We start from the raw sequence: 25,372 nt of genomic DNA on the forward strand, positions 1-25,372 counted from the left end.
GAGTACCACATAGATTCCTAAGGTTTCCTACTCCAGGCCCTGGCTCCCAGGCAGCATCTCAGGGACACTCGGAGCTGGGGGAACTCACGGACCTGAAGGGAGGAACACATGCCTGGATGGCTTCACCATCTGCCAATTGTAGAGCGCTAGGGCCTTGAATAAACACAGGCAGTAGCAAGTAAGAGGTTACCATGGGCCTTAAATGAGAACCAGTGTTGCACTGGCTTCAGTTCTGACCAAGCACAGTCCCAGTGATGATGGTCACAAGGGTGTTTGTGTCACCCCTCCCCCAGTTCCAGGCAGCTTAGCAGACAGAGGGAGAGGGAGAGGGACTCTCTAATTATTTGGGAGAAATTAAGGGAAGAGAATAAGAGTCTCTGCCGGGTAATCAAGACAAGTCTTCCCGATTATATCCAAGACCACCAAGGCAGTACCTCTACAAGGCTATGAGACCCACATTGTTACTGGGCTTGGGGTATCCCTTAATGCAGACACAGAAGAAGTGACCAAAAACTTAGATCACAACATTTAAGTCCCTTCAAATACCTGGAAAGTCTTCTCAAGAAGGAAGGGTACAAACAAGCCCAGAATGCTAAAGGTATAATACCTAACTCTTCAAGGCCCAGACACCAATGAACATCCACAAGCATCGAGACTGTCCAAGAAAACATAACCTCATCAAACAACCTAAATAAGGCACCAAAGAGATAAACCCAAAGAGATAGAGATATGTGACATTTCAGACAGACAATTCAAAATAGATGTTTTCAGGAAACTCTTTGAAATTCAAGATAACACCATGAAGGAATTCAGAATCTCATCATATAAATTTAACGAAGAATTTGAAATAATGAAAAAAGAATAAAGAAGAAATTCTGGGGTTGAAAATGCAATTGACATACTGAAGAATGCATCAGACTCTTAATAGCAGAGTTTATCAAACAGAAGAAAGAATTAGTGAGCTTGAAGATAGGCTATCTAAAAATACACAGAGGAGATAAAAGAAAAAAGGATAAAAAAGAATGAAGTACACCTATAGGATCTGGAAAATAGCCTCAAAAGGGCAAATCTAAGAGTTATTGGCCTTAAAGAAGAGGTAGAGAGAGATAGGTAGAACCTTATTCAAAAGGATAATAACAGAAAATTTTCCAAACCTAGAGAAAAATATCAATATTTCGGTACAAGAAGGTTATAGAACACCAAGCAGATTTAACCCAACAAAGACTACCTCAACATATTTAATAATCAAACTCCCAAAGGTCAAAAATAAAGAAAGGATCCTAAAAACAGCAAGAGAAAATAAACAACCCCCAATGGAGCTCCAACACGTCTGACTGCAGACTTTTCAGTGAGAACCTTATCACCCAGCAAAGAGTGGCATGACATATTTAAAGTGCTGGAGGAAAAAGAACTTGTGTCCTAGAATAGTAAATCTGGTGAAAATATCCTTCAAACATGAAGGGGAAAGAAGAACTTTCCCAGACAAACAAAAGCTGAGGGATTTCATCAACACCAGACCTGTCCTACAGGGAATATTAAAGGGAGTTCTTCAATCTGAAAGCAAAGGACAATAATGAACAATAATAAATAATCTGAAGGTACAAAACTCATCAATTATGGTAAATAAACAGAAAAACAGACTATTATAACACTGTAATTGTGGTGTGTAAACTATATATACATGTTAAGTAGAAGGACAGAAAGATGAACTGGTAAAAAATAACTACAACTTTTCCAGACAGATAGTACAGTAAGATATTAGCAGAAACAACAAAATGTTAAAAAGCAGGGGGTACAGTCAAAACATAGATTTTTAAATTAATTTTCTTTTTGCTTGCTTATTTGTTTATGCAATCAGTGTTGTCAACAATTTAAAATAATAAATTATAAGATATTATTTGCAAAATTTATGGTAACCTCAAATCAAAAAACATACAACAGACATACAGAAAACGAAAAGCAGGAAGCTAAAACATACCACCAGAGAAAATCACCTTCACTAAAAGGAAGACAGAAAGGAGAAAAAGAAGGAAGAGAAGACTGCAAAACAACCAGAAAACAAATGACAAAATGGCAGGAGTATATCCTTACTTATCAATCAAAATTATCAATAACAACAATAACATCAAATGTAAATGGACTAAACTCTCCAATCAAAAAACATAGCCTTGCTGAATGGATAACAAAACAAGACCCAGTGATCTTTCACCTACAAGAAACACACTTCACCTACAAAGACACACATAGCCTGACAATAAAGTGATGGAAAAAGATATTCCATGCCGATGAAAACCAAAAGAGACCTGGAGTAGCTACACGTATATCAGAAAAAGTAGATTTCAAGATAAAAGCTATTAAGAGACAAAGAAGGTCATTGTGTAATGATATAGGGGCCGATTCAGCCAGAGGATATAATAATTGAAGATATATAGGCACCCAACACTGGAGCACCAGGTATATTAAGCAAATATTATTAGAGCTAAAGAGAGAGAGAGACCTCAATACAATAATAACTGGAGACTTAAATACCCCATTTCAACATTCATACAAAACATGTCATACAAAAAAAGATTGTATGTCATATGTCATACAAAAAAAGATCATTCATACAAAAAAATAAACAAAGAATCATCAGATTTAATCTGCACTATAGACCAAATAGACCTAATAGATATTTACAGAACATTTCATCCAATGGCTGCAAAATACACATCCTTCTCTGCAGCACATGGATCATTCTCAAGAATAGACCATATATTAGATGCCAAAACAAATCTTAAAACTTTCAAAAAATTGAAATAATATCAAGTATAGTCTCTGACCACAATGGAATAAAACAAGAAATCAGTAACAAGAGGAATTTTGGAAACTACACAAACACATGGAAATTAAACAATATGCTCCTGAATGATCAGTGAGTCAATGAAGAAATTAAGAAGGAAATTGAAAAAATTTCTTGGAGGAAGTGATAATGGAAACATAACATACCAAAACCTATGGGACGCAGCAAAAGCAGCACAAAGAGGGAATTTTATAGCTACAAGTGGCTAAATTAAAAAGTAGAAAAACTTCAAATAAACAATGCTCTGATTTAAATAATTCTAAAAGCAAGTGCAAATCAAACCCAAAATTAGTCTAAGAAAATAAATAATAAACATCAGAGCAGAAATAAATGAAATTGAAATAAAGGAAAGAATACCAAAAGATGAACTGAAAAGTTGGTTTTATGGAAAGCTAAACAACATTGACATACCTTTAGCCAGACTAAGAAAAAAAGAGAGAAGACTCAAATAAATAAAATCAGAGATGAAAAAGAAGACATGACAATCAAAACCACAGAAATTCAGAGGATCATTAGAGGCTACTAAAGACAACTATATCCCAATAAATTAGAAAACCTAGAAGAAACGGACAAATTCCTAGACACATACAAACTATCAAGACTGAACCACAAAGAAATACAAAACCTTAACAGACCAACAGGTAACAAGATCAAGTAACAAGATCAAATCCATAATAAAAAGTGTCCCAACAAGGAAAAGCCCACGACCTGATGGCTTCACTGCTGAATTCTACCAAACCTTCCTACTCAAACTAATACAAAAAAAAAAAAAAAAAAAAAAAAAAACTAGAGGAGGGGCGATATGGTTTGGCTGTGTCCCCACCCAAATCTCATCTTGAATTGTAGCTCCCATAATCGCCATGTGTCATGGGAGGGACTCGGTGAGAGGTAATTGAATTACAGAGGCAGTTATCCTCAGGCTGTTCTGGTGATACTGAGTCAGTTCTCAGGAGATCTGATGGTTTTATAAGGTGCTTTTCCACCGTGCTTCATTCATTCTTTGCCTTCCTGCTGCCATGTGAAGAAGGACATGTTTGCTTTCCCTTCTGCCATGACTGTAAGTTTTCTGAGGCCTCCCCAGCCTTGCAGAACTGTGAGTCAATTAAACCTCTTTCCTTTATAAATCATCCAGTCTCAGGTATTTCTTCATATCAGCATGAGAACAAACTAATGCAAGGAGGAAATACTTTCATCAAGCTCATTCTATGAGGCCAGTATTACTCTGACACCAAAACTAGACAAAGATGCATCAAAAAATAGAAAACTTTAAGATAATATCTCTGATGAATATTGATGCAAAAGTCCTCAATAAAATACTAGCAAACTGAATTCAACCACACATTAAAAAGGTCATTCACCATGACTAGGTGGGATTTATCCCAGGGATGCAAGGATGATCCAACATATGCAAATTAATGTGATACACTGTATCAACAGAATGAAGGACAAAATTCATATGACCATTTTGATTGATGCTAAAAAAGCATTTTATAAAACTCAACATTGCTTCATGATAAAAAAAAACCCTCAAAAATTGTGCACAGGAGGACACAATAAAAACCACAGGACAGACTCACAGCTAGTATCATACTGAATGGGGAAAAACTGAAAGCCTTTCCTCTAAAATCTGGAACACAACAAGGATGCCAATTTTCACCACTGTGATTCAACATAGTACTAGAAGTCCTAGCTAGAGCAATCAGATAAGACAAAGAAATAAAAGTCATCCAAATCAGAAAGAAAGAAGTCAAATTATCCTCGTTTGCAGATAATATATTATATTTGAAAAATCCTAGAGACTCCACCAAAAAACTATTAGAACGGATAAATTCGGTAAAGTTGCAGGATACAAAGTTACATACAGAAACCAGTAGCATTTACATTTACGTATGCCAAAGGTGGGACAATCTGAAAAAGAAATCAAGAAAGTAATCTCATTTACAATAGCCATAAATAAAATTAAATACCTAGGATTAACCAAAGAAGTGAAAGATCTCTATAGTGAAAATTATAACACAATGATGAAAGAAATTGAAGACACCAAAAAAAGGAAAGATATTCCATGTTCATAAATTAGAAGAATCCAATATTGTTAAAATGTCCATACTACCCCCAAAAGCAATGTCAATGTCAATGACATTCCTCAGAAATAGAAAAAAAAAAACTTAAAATTTATACGAAACCACAAAAACCCCAGAATAGCCAAAGCTATCCGGAGCAAAAAGAACAAAACTGGAGGAATCACATTACCTGATTAGAAATTATACTATAGAGCTATAGTAACCAAAATAGCATGGTGCTTGCAGAAAAACTGACACACAGACTATTGGAACAGAATGGAGAACACAGAAACCAATTCATAAATCTACAGTGAACTCATTTTTGAGAAAAATGCCAAGAACATACCTTGGGATAAGGACAGTCTCTTCAATAAATGGTACTGGGCAAACTGGATATTCATATGCAGAAGAATGATACTAGACCTCTGTCTCTCAACATATACAAAAATCAAATCAAAATGGATTAAAGACTTAAATCTAAGACCTCAAACTATGAAACTGCCACAAGGAAACATTGGAGAAACTTTCCAGGAACTTGGACTGGTCAAATATTTCTTGAGTAACACACCACGAGTACAGGCAAACAAAGCAAAATTGGACAAATGGGATCACATCCAGTTAAAAAGCTGCTACATGGCAAAGGAAACGATCAACAACATGAAGAGACAACCCAGAGCATGGGAGAAAATATTTGCAAACTACCCATCTGACGAAGGATTAATAACCAGAACTATACTATTGCAGCACTATACAAGGAGCTCAAACAACTCCATAGAAAAATCTCTAATAATCTGATGAAAAAGTGGGCAAATTATCTGAATAGATATTTTTCAAAAGACATACAAATGGCAAACAGGCATATGGAAAGGTGCTCAACATCACCAATCATCAGAGAAATGCAAATCAAAACTACAATGACATATCACTTCACTCCAGTTAAAATGGCTTTTATCCAAAAGACAGGCAATAACAAAGGCTGCTGAGAATGCGGAGAAAAGGGAACCCTCTTACACTGGTGGTGGGAATGTAAATTAGTACAACCACTATGGAGAACAGTTTGGAGGTTTCTTGAAAAACTTAAAACTAAAGCTACCATATGATCCAGCAATCCCACTGCTGGTATATACCCCACTGAAGGGAAATCAGTATATTGAAGAGATATCTGCACTCCTATGTTTGTTGCAGCACTATTCACAATACCCAAGATTGGGAAGCAATGTAAGTGTCCATCAACAGATGAATAGAAAAAGAAAATGTGGTACACAATGCAGTACTATTCAGTTATAAAAAAGAATGAGATTCTGTCATTAGCAATAACATGGATGGAACTGAAGGTCATTATGTGAAATCAGCCAGGCACAGAAAGACAAACTTTGCATGTTCACACTTATTTGTGACAGCTAAAAATTAGAACAATTGAACTCATGGAAGTGGAGAATAGAAGGATGGTTACCAGAGGCTGTAAGGGTAGTGGGTGGATGTGGGGGATGTGGTGATGGTTAGTGGGTGCAAAAATATATTAATATTTTGAAAGAATGAAAAAGATCTAGTATTTGATAGCATAACAAGATGACTATAGTCAATAATTTAATTGTACATTTTGAAATAGCTAAAAGTATGTAATTGGATTGTCTGAAACACAAAGGATAAATGCCTGAGGTGCCGGATACCCCATTTACCCTGATGTGATTATTACACATTGTAAGCCTACATCAAAATATCTCATATTCCCCATAAATATATGCACCTGCTATGTACCCATGAAAATTAAAAATAAAACAAAATTTAAAAGGATTTTTTGAATAATAATGGAAAAATACCACAAAAACTTAATGTTATAAGAATGAAAAGTAAACAAAATGAAATGGCAATTAGCTAGTTGTTTAACATTATTTTATTTGCCATTAGGTAGACTTCTGTATTAATCCATTTTGTGTTGCTATGAAGGAGTACCTGAGGCTGGGTAAATTTGTAAAGAAAACAGGTTTTTTGGCTGACAGTTCTGCTAGCTGTACAAGAAGCGTGGTGCCAGCATCTGCTTCTGGTCAGGGCCTCAGGAAGCTTTTACTCATGGCAGACGGCAAAGGGTAATGTGACACATGGCAAGAGAGGGAGCAGAAGAGAAAGGAGGGGGTGCCAGGCTCTTTTTAATAATCAGATCTCAAGAAAACTAAACTAGCAAGAAGTCACTCATTACCATCAGGAAGGCACCAAGCCATTCATGAGGGATCCACCAAAAACCTCCTACTAGGCCCCACCTCCAACACTGGGGATCATGTTTCAACATAAGATTTGGAGGGGACAAGCATTCAAACTATATCAACTTCAAACATACAAGTAACATGAGAAATGATGAAAGTGAGACTTACCTAATATTTTCAGTGTCATAAATTCTATGCCCAAAATATAGCTCAACAAACTATCACAGAAAAGCTTAATATAAACAAAATACAGCTTTTATAAAACATAAAATGTCACTTAAGACTTAAATATTTGTTGATAAAACAAATGAAGAGTGATTACACAGCTCAGGCTTCCCGGGACAGTCCTGGTTTGTTCCTGTTAGCATGGCAATAATTGTTGCGTGTTCTCAAAAATAACCTGATAGATAATTGCATTAATTGTTCCAATACTTCACCTCTCCAGTACCCATGCCCTGTAGGGTCCTCTCAATCAGACTTGTTTTGGTCAATGAGATGTTAGCTAATGTGACACAAGCAGAGTCTTGAAAAGCACTTGTACAATTGAATTTGCTTGTATGTCTGTACCATGACATGAGAACACACCCAGATGAGCCTGCTGGGGCTTGAGGGACAAGTGGAGCCAAGTCAACCTGCTGAAGGTTAGTTAGACTAGTCAACCCAACTAAGTGAGTGACCCAACAGGGTGACCCCATGGAGACCAGAAGAACCAACCAGGAGCATCTAGCCTAAATTACCAAACTGCAAACTCATGAGCTATGTATTTTGAAAGTCATTATTATTTTTTATTTATTTTATTTATTTATTTATTTTTGAGACAGAGTATTGCTGTGTTGCCAGGCTGGAGTGCAGTGGCGCAATCTCGACTCACTGCAACCTCTGCCTCCCGGGTTCAACCGATTCTCCTGCCTCAGCCTCCCAAGTAGCTGGGACTACAGGCGCATGCCACCACACCCAGCTAATTGAAAGTCATTATTATTTTTAATCTGTCTTAACTTTTGGAGTGATTTGTTACTCTGCATTATTGTGTCAATAATTAATTGATACACACAATTATGGAGAAGCTATAAACAATACCTTCATTTCCATTAGTTCTGCTGTATTTGGAGGAGTGCTAAGAGCTTTTTCAGCTATCCTCTCAAATTCATCGCATAATCTGAAACACCAAGTAAAACCAATCTTACATATTTACAGTTAAATTTAATTCCAAAATATATTCCTGTATACTGTTTAAATATTCCATTGCATGAAAAATAAAAACTATAACTTAGCTATATGACATCTAATAATTAAAAGCAAATTTGCATACATTTACTTATTCAGTGCACATTTGATGATCTATTACATTTTCAACTATAATATTGTGACGGTGACACATAAATTAATCAGATAGCATAATGGCCCTCAAGCAACTCACAATACAGTAAGGGAGACAGGACTGTGAACAATCATTTCCAACCTGAGCTTTAAGGTCTCTAAGAGAGATTTAGTTGAGATGGCACAAAGAAAGTAGTACAAAGGAAAGGAATGATTAACTATACTTGGAGGGATTGTTTAAAATAGGCCTGTGTGCTCAGAAACTTCCAGTAATATGCAAATATTTCCTACTGATTTGGGTTGCTGCCAATACAAATCATGAACTTATTTTGGCATACAGAAAAAAAAAGTAGCAAGAGCTAAGGGAGTTCAAATGAAACGAATAGAACAATTCTTCAGTAAGATTGGCTGAAAGGTGAAGGAGAGTGGAACAGCATGGGGATAATGGGTTAAAGTCTGGGGCTGGGAGATGAAAGAGGGCCTCCAACATGTTTGTAACCTTCAGAGGGAAAATCAACCGGGAAGGAGAGGTTCAAAATAAGGAATATAGAAGGGATAACTGAAGGAGCCAGGTTCAGAGGCATTGAAAGCAATGGGGCTGAGCTCCTAGGCAGAGAGAAAAACTGAATGGTGTGACAGACTTCTGCCCTCTGAGTATGTGGGAGACAGGCTTTCTGGAGAGGTGAGTCAAACCATGCAGGGGCAAGAAGTGGAAGGCATTCATATCTAATGACTCCTTTAATAGTCCTGATATGTCCTCTGTCCATCCTAGGGAGTCTGGTGAGAGGCAAGAGGCATAATTAGGAGAAAATGGGAAAAAGCAGAACTGGCACAAGCTCAGAGAACATTAAGAGGCAGGGGAAGTAGCTACGAAATTAAAATAAGTATTTCACCCAGCATGAACAGCAATAAGAAGACACTTTCACCATTCTTCTAGTTCTTTTACAGGAAAAGGTGCTTTAAGCTGAAAATATGATCTGGTTCCTAGATAAGGTACTCAAGTCCTAGTCCTCTTTCACACAGTACCTTCATCCCCAGCCTTTCCTTTCACTTCTCTTCCCTCACGCTGTCTGTGAAAGCAATGCAAAACACTCCTAGTTCTTGGAATACACCCTGCCATTTTCACACCTCACTGCCCTCTACATATTATCTTCTCTTCCTGGAATTCTTTTACCCACACTGTACACCTGACAGACTCCCACTCTTCCTTCAAAATAAAATTCACATGTCAGTTCCTCTTTGCAGCCTTCCCTGATTCTCCCCTCTCCCCCAAACTCCATCTTGGGAGGAAATTAATTCTGTCCTCTCTGTTCTACCTTGTGACTCATTACAGTACTTATTGCATGGTATTGTAATTTACTGGTTTGTGTGTCTATTTCTCCATCTACATTGTAACTTCCTTCAGCAGTTTTATTCATGTTTAGAGCCTTAGAGCCGAAGTGGCTAGTCTTGTGCCTAACACATGGTAGGTAAATAAAACTTCCTTCAGGCTTCTATACAGCTTGAAAGAAATATTTTTAATGATCTGTTTTTTCTCTGATAACATAATCATAAAATATATCCTGATTATTGAGAGTTTTTCACCCACGTAACTGATGCTAGTCGAGAGATTCCCAGAGCAACATTACCACCAGTTGTTGGAAGACTAGTTACACTTTTCTACTTCTTGTCTTAAAGAAACAGGTATTCTGCTTTATACACTAGTATTCTGTGAGTTTACTTAACATGGGTCAGTTTTCCCGAAAATCCCTAGGTTAGTCACAAATGAATTTCCAGATCAAAGAAAAAGTTACCATGGCCCTCAAGAGTAATTTTAGGAAGATGAAGTTTCAAATGTGATGGTCCCTTAGCACCCATAACAACTACTACGTAAATCCACTTTGAAACCCACTTTGCATATTGATTACACAAATATAAAAATCTGAATTTAGATAATGTCCACTTGACTTGTGTAAAAGAAATACACATTTTAATACCACCTTAACTCAGACAATTGGGGAGGCACATTTGTGGTGAAAAAAATAATAAATACTAATAATCACATCACAAAGTGACACTTAAAGCCAAGCAGAAATAAGTTTAGCATAATCATTTCTTTGGAATCATTTATGGCATTGCTTTAATCAATTACTCAAGTTGAGTGACAGCTGATTCTATTAAACATCCCCTCCCAAAAAAAAAAAATCAGTATCACATAAATACCTTGTATTTACTTCCTGATGATCTCTGAACATTTTAGCTAGAAGTTTCCCACAAATAATATCTGCTCGCTTCACCAAAGCTCTGATTAATTCCTCACAGTGCATTTCAAACATTCCTAAACGAATAGTCTGCAAAAGATTAAAAGTTTAATCAACATAAGAATAAATAAAACAAATAAATTTTCACAATTTTGCCATTCTCATAATTTTTATTTTTGTGTGTGATGTAACAAGATTGAGATTTTTAAAAATATATATAATTCAGGGAGGGTTTTCCAAATAATCATTTGTATTATACAACTATCTTCTGGGTAAATATCCTTGAAAAGTTTATTATCTTGGAAGCCAATTCAATCTCAGGACAATATTAGCAATAACAATTTTGGTGAATTACTGTATTGCTAAATAATGTAGGTTTCAAACGTTATAGTTGCTCTGTACAAAAAAAATACATGTTCATGGTAGAAAATTTAGAAAATGTAAAGGGGGACAAAAAAGAAAATTTTAAGTTACTAGTATTCTACTAAACAGAACCATATTTTGGTGTAATTACCATATTTTCCATATAAATCCACAGGATTTATAAACACTAAGGCAAAAATCAAATAGGTTCTTGGAATTATAGGGACAGGGCAAATTATATAAAATACGTGTCAAAGTTGTGGTAGTAGAGTCTCAGCTACATGAGCACAAGAACTGTGTTTTGCCTAGATTCTTATACTCAGGGCTTACCACTATGCTAGGGACACATCAGAAGCTCAATAAATATTTTTCCTGTTGATGATAATGCTCTAATTATCTGTGTTCTAAAAATACATCCTAATAAAACTGGGGAAAAGATACCAGATAGAGATAGCAGTTGTACAAAACTGGAGTCATTTACCTTTATGGATGTGTACTGTATTTCCTCTATTAGTTTCTGGTATTTGCAAATTTCATCTATTATTTTTTCATAACTATGATTTTCTGCGAGGAAGTTATCAACATCTCGCTCAGCTTTTCTGGTAATTAAAAAGTCATACATGTCATAGAGTCTGAGGTGCTCAGTAGGTGCCACACTCTCTTTCACAATAACTTCCTTGATCTTTTCTTTGTGAGCATCTACAATTTCATTCAGAATTACGGGCTTCAAGGTTGTTGGTTTAGACTTACTTTCCTAAACAAGGGGGTAAAAATAATAGTATTTAAAATATCTTAAAGTAACTATATCATTTATCTTTGTACAAACGCCAATCTTACAATGTTTCTTGTCTTTTTATTCACAAGGTTGTTTTAACTGTTTAACCTCTAATCCATAGAAAGATATTAGACTAATTGCAGCAGTGTTTTAAAATTTAGGGTTCATATAATTTTTGTTTTCTTTAAGACTACCTAGTTGTGTTTCGTTTTTCTGTATGGATGAAAGAACTGTCCATTGAAAATAATATTTAGAATAAAAAACAGCAAAATATACATTTTTAAGTTTTATTTTTAATTGACATAATTATACATATTTATGGAATACAATGTGATGCTTTGACACATGTATACATGGTGTATTGATCAAATCAACATAATTAGTAAATCCATCACCTCAAACATTTCTCATTTCTTTGTAGTAAAAACACTCAAAATCCTCCCTTCTAGCTATTTTGAGATATGTAATGCATTATTGTTAACTATAGTCACCCTAATGTGCAATAGAACACCAGAACTTACTCCTCCCATCTAACTGTAACTTTGTACTCAATTACCAACCTGTCCCCATCTCCCCCATTCCTTGCTACCCTTCCTAGCCTCTGGTAACCACTATTCTACTCTTTATTTCTATGAGATCAACTTTTTCAGATTCAACATATAAGTGAGATCATTCAGTATTTGTCTTTCTGTGTGGCTTATTTCACTTAACATAATGCCCTCCAGGGTTATCCATATAATTGCAAATGACAGGACTTCCTTCTTTCTATAGCTGAATTGTATTTCACTGTGTATATATATATCACGTTTTCTTTATCCATTCAACCACTGATGGACACTTAAGTCAATTCCATATCTTGGTTATTATGAATAGTGCTGTAATAAACATGGGAGTGCAAATAGCTCTTCAACATACTGATTTCCTTTCCTTTAGCATATATACCCAATAGTGGGATTGCTGTATCATATGGTTATACTACCTGCAATTTTTTGAGGAACCTCCTTACTGTTTTCTATATTGGCTGCACTCATTTACATTCCCACCAACAGTGTGTAGGGGTTCCCTTTTCTCTACATCCTTGTCAACACATCATCCTTTGTCTTTTCAAGAATAGCTATTCTAACTAGACTGAGGTGACATCTCATTGTGGTTTCTATTTGTATTTCTCTGATAATTAGAAATGTAGAACATTTTTTAGTATACCTGTTGGCCATCTATTTGTATATCTTCTTGTGATAAATGTCTTGTCAGGTTTTCCATCAATAATAGGATTATTTGTGGTTTTGCTATTGAGTTCCTTTTATATTCTGAATATTAACCTCTTGTCAGACATTGATATAGTTTGAATATATGTCCCTGCCAAATCTCATGTTGAATTGTAATCCCCAGTGTTGCAGGTAGGGCCTGGTGGGAGGTGTCTGGGTCATGGGGGTGGATTCCTCATGGTTTGGTTCTGCCCTTGCCATAGCAAACAAGTTCTCATGAGATCTGGTCATTTAAAAGTGTGTGGTAACTCCCCACTCCAGTCTCTCCTGCTCCTGCTCCTGCCACGTGAGACACCTGTTCCCTCTTCACTTTCCATCATGTCTGTAAGCTTCCTGAGGCCTCCCCAGAAGCAGATGCAAGCATTATGCTTACTGTACAGCTTGCAGCACCATAAGCCAATTAAACCTCTTTTTTAAATAAATTATCCAGTCTCAGGTATCTCTTTATAGCGATACAAGAATGACCTATCACAGATGTACAGTTTGCAAATTTTTTATCCCATTATGTGGGCTCTTTATTCACTGCCTCCTTTGTGCAGAAGCTTTTCAGTTTGATGTAATCCCATTTGTCAATTTTTATTTTTGTTGCCTGTGTTTTTGAGGTCTTATCCAAAAAATCCTTGTCCAGATCAATGTCATAAAGCATTTGCCCTATATTTTCTTCTAGCAGTTTCACAGTTTTGGGTGTTACATTTAAATCTTTAATCCACTTTGAGATGATTTTTATATATGGTGAGAGACAGGGGTCTAGTTTGATTTTTCTGTATGTGGATATCCAATTTTTCTGGCACCATTTATTAAAGAGACTATCCCTTTCCCAATGTATGCTCTTGGTGCCTTTGTCAAAAATTAGTTACTGGCTGGACATGGTGGCTCACACCTGTAATCCCAGCACTTTGGGAGGCCAAGGCAGGCAGATCACTTGAGCCCAGGAGCTCAAGACCAGCCTGAGCAACATGGCAAAACCCCGTCTCTACAAAAAACACAAAAAATTAGTGATAGTGTACATCTGTAGTCCCAGCTACTCCAAGGGCACTGAGGTGAGAGAATCACCTGAGCCCAGGAGGTCAAGGCTGCAGCGAGCCATGATCATGCCACTGCACTCCAACCTAGGTGACAGAGTAAGACCCTGTCTCGAAAAAAAAAGTTATTGTAGAAGTGTGGATTTATTTCTAGGTTATCTATGCCATTCCATTGGTCTATGTGTTTGTTTTTATGCCAGTACCATGATGTTTAGGTTACTATAGCTTTGTAGAGTGTGTGTGTGTGTGTGTGTGTGTGTATGTGTATATATACTTAAATATATATACATATATACTTAAATATATATACATATATACTTAAATATATATACATATATATACTTAAATATATATACATATATATACTTAAATATATATACATATATACTTAAATATATATACATATATATACTTAAATATATATACATATATATACTTAAATATATATACATATATATACTTAAATATATATACATATATATACTTAAATATATATACATATATATACTTAAATATATATACATATATATACTTAAATATATACACATATATATACTTAAATATATATACATATATACTTAAATATATATACATATATATACTTATATATACATATATACTTAAATATATATACATATATATACTTAAATATATATACATATATATACTTATATATACATATATACTTAAATATATATACATATATACTTAAATATATATACATATATATATATGCTTAAGTGTTTAAAATCATTTTATTGATACTTTACCATACGACATTTTTTCAAATTACACCCATTTGAGGTGATTAGATCACAGCTAGGCAACAGGTCACCCTGTAACAAATCTATTTACAAAATTCATCATAAAAGCTTTTTTCTGGCTGTTTTTTACATTACATTACATATTTTCTTTTTTAAGCTAGCATACAACACAAAGCTAAACTGACTCATAGTTTGCCTACTCCCAATTTTGGGAGAAATATTTCCTTTCTACCAAATCATGTACCCTGTAGGAAAATAAATTCCCACATGCTGACAATTGCCACCCAACTTTCTCTGCAAGGAATCTTCCTTCAAATCCCTCCTTCTCATACAGATGAGTTGTCATGCACACAGTGAATTCTTACTTTCTTTCTCCTGAAAGCTTAAGCTTTAAATACTGCAATTTTATTTATAGATCTACACATAAACAAAAGTGAAAACAAGAACTACAACAAAAATAAAACAAAACAAAATAACACTTTTAAAAAATTACAAAACAGCTAGAAAATATTCTGGCAGTGTTTACAAATTAGTTGCTATTTTTGTACAAAATTGCTAAATATTAAAAATGTGAGCAAACTACATATCAACTTCAATAAAACAATTGCTATGCAGAACCCTGTACATATAAACACACACCTAACACTGTCATGCTAATGTGTTGCCCTTTATTCATTTTATTTTCTAAGGCTCATGCAGTCATAATTCGCACACTTGTAACTTTCAGCCATACAATATGTGAGCTCTAATAGCAGCAACCAATGGTACCAGGAAACCTGCATACTTAGAACTTAAAGTAATGCAAACACTGTGGTACTTACTAACTCACTTTGTGGGCTCAGATACTAAGTGAAAAAGAAAATGACTATGCAAGAATACAGTATGGACATCTAATTAATGTACACCAGTTAAGCCCAGCAACTGGAAAAATCTTATGCATGAAGAAACTTTTAAGATTTACTAGGATTCCTTTAGTTTTTAAAACAATAAATACAGCATTACCTTACAAAAAGTTTCAACAAAACACACAACAACCTAGCCAGGTGAGTTGTCTTTAGATGTTGCAAAAAATCAGCTTTGTGCAGCTGGCAAAGATAATTACACAAAGCTGAAAGTAGAGGCAGCTAACCAGATGAGATAGATATGGGAAATGGGGAAAAGCTTGGCATAAATGGTTTCCCATACAGGAAAAAAAACCTCAGTGCATTTCTAGTAGACAACACAAAGCTCCCTCTCCCTCCTCCACCCCAATGCTTCCTCTCGGACCACACTGATGTTTTGTACTAAGTCTAGTGTGTGTGAAGGGAGGAGACCACAGGTGGAAGCTGAAGAAGAAAAAGGCAGATAGTCTTCACCTTTGTTTTTTTCCCAAACTTACACCCGTGCACACCCACACAAAGAGTTTAAAGCACTAGTGTCATCTGTCTTGACCCCACAACCACTTTGCATATTGTAGAAATCTTCCTGGAGTAAACTGGCTGGGGCTTTTGTGTTTTTTGTTTGTTTGTTTTTATTTCCTAAGGGATATTTTCAATTCAATTAAACATGCATGAGTTGAGTGCCTACTGTGTGCCTGCCACTGGGTCAGGCACATAGCATTTCAATTTAACTGTTCATTTTGAGGTTTGTTCTTTATCTGACTCCCTCATTCCCACAGTCCTTAGTATCCAAAAAATGGATTGAAGGTACTATGCCATATTCCCAGTGGGAGATGGCCATTGCCTCCTGCCAATGGGAAAGCTATTCTTCAACGTAACTGGTAGGATTTGCAGCTGACACAAACCCTCCAACTTGGGACACCATTCCTGAAGAATAAAGCGGGAAATGCCCTGGCATTCTTCTGCTCCATGTTCTACATCCTGGCTTTCCTTGGTCCAACTCATTCCTTCATAGAGGAAGGGGAACAGGCTCTAGCCAGAATGATTCCAGCCCCTGACACAGTGGGAGCCCCCGTTCCTGCCAGCTTAAGAAAATGCCACTCATACAATGGGAATGTCTTTCTCCCTAGAGGCCTCTCCACCTGACCCCATCCTGAGAAGTGGTCTCCGAGTGCAGCGTTAACAGTCCTTTTTCAGTAACAGGGGCGTGGGAAGCACAAGGATTAAGGGATCCATGCCTGCTGCTCCTTGGGACTGTTACATCATTTGACCTGGTTCTCCTTTCCAATGGGTCACTCCTGTCAGCAAGCCCCAGGACTGACTTGCTCCAAGCTGGGAGTGGAAGCAAGATGGGACAATGCTTCTTGCAGAGCCTGATAAACCTCAGATCACACAGGTTTAGATGTTCTAATCAGGAGAGGTTCTGTCCCTCTGCTTATGTAATGTGAATTTGTAAAATTTCCTTCAAAGTAAGCAATTAAATTGAAATGGTGATGAATGTCACAGGAATACATAAATGGCAGCTAAAAAAAATACAAAAAGTCTAAAATAATCCACAAAGAACTAAGTAGGCATTTGCTACAAATCAACTGGGAAGTCACAAACATGCGGGGGATAGGGGAGTGGGCATAGTTTATGGAGATAGAAAAATCCACAACAGCTTAGAGTGGCAGAACTCTACTAGTCTTCTGTAACTGCAACAAGTATATTTGAAAACAGGTTCTTCATCCTAAATGCTATGGAGCTTTTAAGGGTTTTGAGGAAGTTTTGTGTCCCCTCCTTCTGGGACACAGAGTCCAGAGCTTAAATTGAATTTAAATATTTCTAAGAAGAATTGAAGTCCATTTCATACTTTTGCATGACTTCAAGTTTGCATTTGCGGCAGTTCCATTCCATGTTAGCATACCCCAAAGGCACACATTCTGTGGAGAAGGCAGAGATTGAAATGCTATTAAGGAAGATCATTGTTTACCAGTGGGTCAGGTGGCCAGACCCCATTCTACAGCCCATCTGTCAGGCACAGCGAGCCAATCCGGGAAGAAGGAACGGAGGAAGAAAAAGTTAGAGTGAGAAACACCTGATTGCATATTTTTTCATTTCCTGACTTATCCAGGAGACCATGGAGCCTGGAGAAAAGCAGGGTTTTCCCAAGGGAGCCTGCAACTGTGCATTTAGACAAGTTGTTTATTTTTTTAAATTCATTAAAATGTCAGCTTTCTTCTGAAGTCTGTAGTTTACTTCATGATAATTTCTTGGAGGAAGAAAGTAGGAAGAGACCACACTGCATGACAGATGTTCTGGTCCCATGATAAAAAATTATTGATTTGTAAGGAGAATGCACATGAAGCATAATCAACCATACTTGAAGTCTTCCACCAGTGGAAGCTTTTCCAAATCATCAGCATCAAAGATATCACTGATGCCTTCCTCCTCCCCAAGGCTCGGGAGACAGTCCTCCTGCAGCAGGGGAGGCAGTAAGTTTACAAATGGTCTTTCTAGGTTAGAAGGAATTTGGTCCTCAGTCTGCTGTAAAAAGTTGACTGGGGAGGCCAAGGGAGAAAGGTTTGCCACAGAAATTGACCAATCGCCATGTCCTGTGTTGGTTGAATCCAAGTCTTTGGAATTGGGTTTAGAGATATTCCCATTGTGGTCTTGGTTGTTTGTTTTCACTGGATTGTGTGTTTCCATCTCTTCTGGACAGGAGTAAACCTCAATTGGTCCTTGGGTACTTGCCAAATATATCTGTAGGCTCTCTATTGAGTAAAGTGCTTCAAGTCTTGTTTCTGGAGGGGCTTTCACAACTTACAACCGTTTGGTCTTTAAGACCACTAAGTTTTCAAATATCTTGATACGTAACATAAACTAACCTTTGATTCCCTGAATCTGTGGTTAATAGTTTGAGGTCCAGGGTATAGCTTTGGATCAGTTCATCTAATTTTTTCTCTTCCTGACTGAGCTTGGTTGCTTCTTTTGACAGGCCTTGACATTGGGCCAGCATGTCCTCATCCTCAGACTGTAGCCCACTGGATGTTTTCCTTTTTCCTTTTCTTTAGACAGAGTCTTGCTCTGTTGCCAGGCTGGAGTGCAGTGGCGCAATCTCGGCTCACTGCAACCTCCACCTCCTGGGTTCAAGAGATTCTCCTGCCTCAGCCTCCCAAGCAGCTGGGACTACAGGCACACACCACCATGCCCAGCTAATTTTTGTATTTTTAGTAGAGACAGGGTTTCACCTTGTTGGCCAGGATGATCTTGATCTCTTGACCTCGTGACCTGCCCACCTCGGCCTCCCAAAGTGCTGGGATTACAGGCATGAGCCAACACGCCCGGCTATTTTTAGACTTCTTAATGAGGGAGATGCTTTGAATGTTGGTGATATCATAAGTCCTTCTCTTTTGTACTTTTAGCAGTTTTTCTGCCTTGTTCAAATCCAAGACCCCATGGAGTGACTGGCTCAGGAGCTGAATGAACTTCTTGGTGAGCAGACCAAGGGATGTATCATATGGCGTTTTTCAGAGGGAGATTTTTGGAGTTTTAGGACTATCTGGACTTCATAGAGCAGCTCTTCTTTTGCCCTCAGGGGTTTTGAAACCATCTGAGAGGTACTGTGAGCACCTTTCCTATCTCTAGGCTTCACTTTGCCTGCTGCTGTAAGGGCATTTCCGAAACCAACCTGGCTCAGCAGGGGAAGATGGGAGGCCAGCTAGAGAGGGGACCCGGAGGGCCAAACAGACCAGTGGTGTGGGGGTGAAGGCGGGCACCAGTCGGGGACTAGGGAGAGAAGATAAAGGGTGGTGGTGCTGGGCAGATGCGAGGGCGCTGGGACTGTCCCAGGCCAGGGAGCCTGTGTGCAAGAGGAAGTGGTTCCCTAACTCTCCAGCAACCCCTGCTGCCTCCTGCTTTGTAGTCTTTGTAGTCTATTTCCAAGTAAGGTAATGTGATGCCTCCAACTTTGTTCTTTTTGCTCAAGATTGCTTTGGCTATTCAGGGTCTTTTGTGATTTCATATGAATTTTAAGATTCTTTTTTCTGCTTCTGGGAAGAATGTCATTGGTATTTTGATAGAGATTGCATTAAATCTGGAGATCACTTTGGGTAGTATGGACATTTTAACATAGTTAATTCTTCCCATTTATGAACACAGAAAAATCCACACTTTGTGCAATCATATATGCTAGCTTTATAAGGCAGTGCTTGCATTGTTCACTGTTGACAGAAAATACACTAGAGTGCAATGTCATATCATCATAATCTTTAAACACAATACTTTTTCACGTTGAGGAGAAATCTATCTAGATCAAAGAAAGACTACTTATTCACTGACCTTTGATCTTTGATTCTGTGAACAGCAACCAGAGCAGACTAAAATCCTTAGCTGCAAAATTTGCATTCTGCTCTCAGGATTATAATAATTGTAGGCAAGAATGGACCAGACAACAATTTTAAATAAGCAAACAAATCTTAACAGTTTATCTCCTTTTCTTTCCATTTTAGAGGACAAGTAAATATGCCCACATGGTTTATTACCTGAACCAACTTAATCTTTTTTTTTGAGACAGAGTCTCATTCTGCTGCCCAGGCTGAAGTGCAGTGGCATGATCTCAGCTCACTGCAACCTCTGCCTCCTGGGTTCAAGTGATTCTCCTGCCTCAGCCTCCTGAGTAGCTGGGATTACAGGTGCCCACCATCATGCCCGGTTGATTTTTGTAGTTTTAGTACAGACAGGGTTTCACCATGTTGGCCAGGCTGATCTCAAACTCCTGACCTCAGGTTATCCACCCGCCTCGCCCTCCCAAAGTGCTGGGATTACAGGCATGAGCCACCATGCCCGTCCCCAACTTACTCTTAAATATACATATGCTCTACCTGTTGCCCAGATTTTATCTATATTGTAACAAAACAAAATCATGTCTGCAGTGGACATTCTACAACATTCAAATTGATAGTATCAAAGGATTCCTTAGGCAACTGGGTAATTTTCTCAGTTATCCATGGGGCATTTGCCTACTATTCCCCCAGTGGGCATTTCAGGAAATCATCTTGCTTAGAACTAGGTACTTCATGAGAACATTAGTGAATCCCACCACTGTTTCACCCCTGGACTCATTAGATGCTTGGTATCATCTTTTTGGAAAACAGAAATTTGTAAGATAAAGCAATCTATATGATGTACTGTGTGCAATGTAAAATTACTTGATCTCATGTGAAGCTAATATTCACTATAGATTGTTTCTTAAATTTATTAATAGCCTATCTAATTTGTAAAGCCTATAGGTTTACCTTTCTAAGCTGAATCGGATACTACGACTTCAAAACTATATTAGAAAGTATAATTTTGGGGCCACGCATGGTGGCTCATGCCTGTAATCCCAGCACTTTGGGAGGCCGAGGCAGGCAGATCATGAGGTCAAGAGATCCGGACCCATCCTAGCCAACCTGGTGAAACCCCGTCTCTACTAAAAATACAAAAATTAGCTGGGCATGGTGGCGCACGCCTGTAGTCCCAGCTACTCGCGGGGAGGCTGAGGCAGGAGAATCGCGTGAACCCAGGAGGCAGAGCTTCCAGTGAGCCGAGATCACATCACTGCACTCCAGCCTGGGTGACAGAGCAAGACGGAGTCATTCATTTTGATATGAATTTAATCATCTCCTATTAAGTTATGAGAAATGATATTTTGTATGAGACACCTCCAGATGTTCTAAAGCATATCACATTAAATCAGGAGATGTGATATGCTTGGACTCATGGTGCGTTAACCCATTGCAGGTTTACCTTCCATGAAAAAAAAGTGTATTTTAGTTCACTTTCAATTTCTACCAAAGGTTGTGTTAAGAAACAGCTATATAAATTCCATTTCTGCAATTGTTGTCAAAGATCACTGAGATCATGTTCAATTATCCTATTCATGATACCCTACATATCACTTGTAGGGCATCATCTAGGCATATTTTACCAGTACTGATTTCTGAGTACTGACTCCATCATTATGGATCTGTATCTCTGGGGCAAGGGACAGTGGTGAGTGGTGATGGTGATCCCTGGAATTTGGATCATTCGTATACCAAACCTCAATGACATGCAATTTACTCATGTAACAAACTTACAAAAGTACCTTTGAACCTAAAATAAAAGTTGAAAAATAAAATGTGTTACCAGATGATGATAATCCATACGGTTTCAGAACCATTACCCATGAATGATGCCAACTGTAGGCTTTATCTCTCAAAATTTGATACCATGAAAAACATCTCTCTTCCTGAGAAGTTTCAATTAACTGTTCTAATAATTAAAATTTGTCATACTTTCCTTTAGAAACCAGGAAGCTTGGGGCCATATTTTATAACTATAACACTATAGCAACTGCATTCCTTTTGATAATTATAAAAGTTATGGCTGGGTGCGGTGGCTCATGCCTATAATCCCAGCACTTTGGGAGGCAGAGGTGGGCGGATCACGAGGTCAGGAAGATCGAGACCATCTTGGCTAAGACGTTGAAACCCCATCTCTACTAAAAATACAAAAAATAGCCACACATGGTGGCGGGCGCCTGTAGTCCCAGCTACTCAGAAGGCTGAGCAGCAGGAGAATGGTGTGAACCAAGGAGGCAGAGCCAAGATAGCACCACTGCACTCCAGCCTGGGTAACACAGCGAGACTCCAACTCAAAAAAAAAAAAAAAAAAAGTTACTTTTCTTCACTTGACCTTTGTCTACTAATTCTTTTCTTACTAACTTGTTAAATTTGTCTTGTTTCATAAGTTACGTCAAATCATTCTTGAAAAAGTCAGGGTACAAACAGAATAGAAAAGAATGCAATAGATGAACTAGAATTACACAAAAGACAAAGTAAGCAGTATGTTTCTTGAGAGACTTCTATTCATGGTAGTATGAGGAATAGATACCCAGAAAACAACTACTCAATTCAAAACACATAAATATGCCAGGAGAATAAAGCTGACTTTATCTTTTATAACGTATAGCTAAGGAAATAACAACAACAAAAAAAAGTCTAAGGGACCAAAATGAGAGAAAGCATGAGTTGAAAGGTCATTATGTGCAGAAGTGAGCAGCTGCCCTGGGGACCCTGCTGATCCTTGGTGGTCTAAGCTTTGCTTTAATGAGTTTCCGGCAAGGTGGATGCATGGGAGGGGCTGCCAGGAAACAAAGCCTCAAGGTCGAGCAAAGTCGGAAGTCATAATTGGCATCTCCATGTAAAGCCAAGAACACTGAAGGGTGACACAATCTTAAAATGAGAGTTCTGAGGAGACGAAACTTCAGAATGCTGAAAGGTGACAGACCTTTGAATATGAGAAAAGTAAAAATGTCCTGGTTTTGCTTTGTTTCTCTGTAGAGGAAAAAAACAAAAGATGGTTGCCTTAAGAATTTGTAACCACAAGTCTATTTTCACACAGATTTGAGTGAATATTCGCACAACCAGTATTGTCCTTGAAATCATTAAGCAAGAATTCAGCTAAAAATGGTCCTTGGTCTGCAAGGGTCTGGGGAGCACCTGTCACAAGAATATGGAAACTCCAAAGGAATCAACTTAAACCAAGTTCTCAAAGACTTTTTTCATAAACTTCTTACAAGCCTAAGTATAATAATAAAGGAAAAATACCCAGAGAAATATACCACCAGGAGCAGGAGTCAGCAAACAGCAGAATCAGATCAGCAAAAACTATGGATATTGGTAGTATCGCATACAGAGTATTAAAAATATTTAATCTGTGTAAAGAGAAGTAAAAGCTTAATGAAAACATGACTAAGTATAAAAGACTATCAAAAACGACTAGGCCTATTTGAAAAGAACCTAATGGAATTCCTGAAAAATAAAAATAGAATAATAAAAAATTGGAAACTCAATGAAAAGGATAATATCCTCAAAATGGATAATCTCATACAATGTTAAGTGAAATAAGCAAAACACCAATTACTTATAAGATGCTTCCACTTATACAAAGACATGGAAAAACTAAACATAAATTGTTTAGTAATAAACAGACAAGTAGTAAGCTTATTTTTCAAAATTAAGAACAAAAGCTCCAAACTTCAAGATAGTGATTCTTTTGCTAGAAGGTGGAGAGATAAGGATGTAAACAAGAATGAGCAAAGGGGAAGAGCTTAAAGGTACCAGCAATATTCTATCCCTCAAGATGGGCTGTGCCAATTTAGGTGTTAACTTTATTACTACTGAAGCCTTTACACACTAGTTTCCTGCACTCTTCTGTATACAGCAAATATGTATAAGTTATTTTAAAAATACAAAAATAAGGAGAAAGCTTCTGATTGGACTTACAAAACTAGAAAACATTATAAGTTGAAGAATTTTCAGACATGCTCATTTCATATACTAGATTCCAATAACTACTGTGGAAATGTCGTAGATTAGATCTATGAGTTGAAAATATAAAGGAGCTCACTATTACAGAAAAAGGTGTATGAGGGGAGTAATAAATTCGAGGACAGTTTTACAGAGCTGGAAAAGCATAAAGAGACCTACAGCATGGCATGAGTTTACAGGAAATGGTAGGAGAGCTACAGTAAACACTCACTGGCTGCTTCAAACCTGATCACAACTTTAATTCCTTCTCCTCAGAAAGTTTTCAGCTAAGTCCAAAGGAAGACTAAATTAGGAAAGTAGGTATATTTTCAGAGGCCATTTGGAAAATGGTAGTTTTTTAGGAAAACTTTCTTATAAGCCAACATTATTATATTCTGTGAAGCAGAGGATACCTGCCTTCAACTTTCAGAAGGTACTTGAAGTGAATGTCATTATGCAAATTCAAGCAATCTTAATATCCTTGTTACTTACCCACTTGGAATATAATTTTGTCTCAACTCTTGGCACAAAACTGACAGCTTTAATCATGACATCATAAACATTTAGAAAGATATCTATATAGTCACTCAACTCAGGTTCAAACTTAATGGTGTCATTATCAAGAATCAGCCTCATGATGAAACCTGGATGTTCAAAAGCTCTAACAGAATCCTGCAAAAAATTAAAAAATTTACATACATAAATATGTATGAATTGTGATAGACTAAGTAGTACACCAGTCCCAATTAGAATACATGGGAACCCACACTTCCTCTTATGACCCAGACAGCTAAGCCAAGGAGGAGCTCTAATAAAAAGAGCAAGAGTGATTCTGAGCTACAGTTGATGGTATCCAGTATCCATTGGGACTACAGGTCAACTACAGGGTCAAAGTCCCAGAAAAACAAGCATACATAGCAGTGGAGTTCCAGAACCATACAAGATAGAGCCCAAGAGAAGAACACTCCAATTCCAAGGCCCTGCTCACACTGCAACAGGACCTCCTTCCAGAAACAGAAACGGTTCTTCTTTGCTAAAGTTACCTCATGGTAACTTTCTCCAGCCTTCATGACCCAAATTTCCCAATTATGTGAATTTTCACTTATTTTCACTAATCTTATCTCTAGTCATGATAATCATATATCCTAAATATGCAGGTTGACATTACTCTTTTTTTTTTTTTGAGACAGGGTCTCGCTCTGTTGTCCAGGCTGGAGTGCAATGGCACAATCTTGGCTCGCTGCAGCCTCAAACTCCTGGACGCAAGTGCTCCTCTCACCTCAGCCTCTTGAGTAGTGGGGACTACAGACATGTGCCACCATGCCTGGCT

General features: G+C 37.4%; 1 protein-coding gene and 1 pseudogene across 1 annotated transcript in view; both read right to left on the minus strand.

Annotated features, from left to right (window-relative positions):
• Nucleotides 1-25,372, minus strand: part of DNAH7 (dynein axonemal heavy chain 7) — a 331,737-nt gene that overhangs the window by 238,821 nt on the left and 67,544 nt on the right. The window contains exons 12-15 of the mRNA XM_004032984.5: nucleotides 24,535-24,714; nucleotides 11,505-11,777; nucleotides 10,623-10,750; nucleotides 8,181-8,259 (exon numbers count right to left, since the gene is read on the minus strand). Of these exons, the coding sequence (XP_004033032.4) occupies nucleotides 8,181-8,259; nucleotides 10,623-10,750; nucleotides 11,505-11,777; nucleotides 24,535-24,714 (660 nt within the window). The remainder of the gene's footprint in view (nucleotides 1-8,180; nucleotides 8,260-10,622; nucleotides 10,751-11,504; nucleotides 11,778-24,534; nucleotides 24,715-25,372) is intronic.
• LOC109025830 (transcription factor E2F3-like) lies at nucleotides 18,080-19,384 on the minus strand (annotated as a pseudogene).

This window comes from Gorilla gorilla, chromosome 11, assembly GCF_029281585.2.
Source record: "Gorilla gorilla gorilla isolate KB3781 chromosome 11, NHGRI_mGorGor1-v2.1_pri, whole genome shotgun sequence".
Lineage (NCBI taxonomy): Eukaryota > Metazoa > Chordata > Mammalia > Primates > Hominidae > Gorilla > Gorilla gorilla.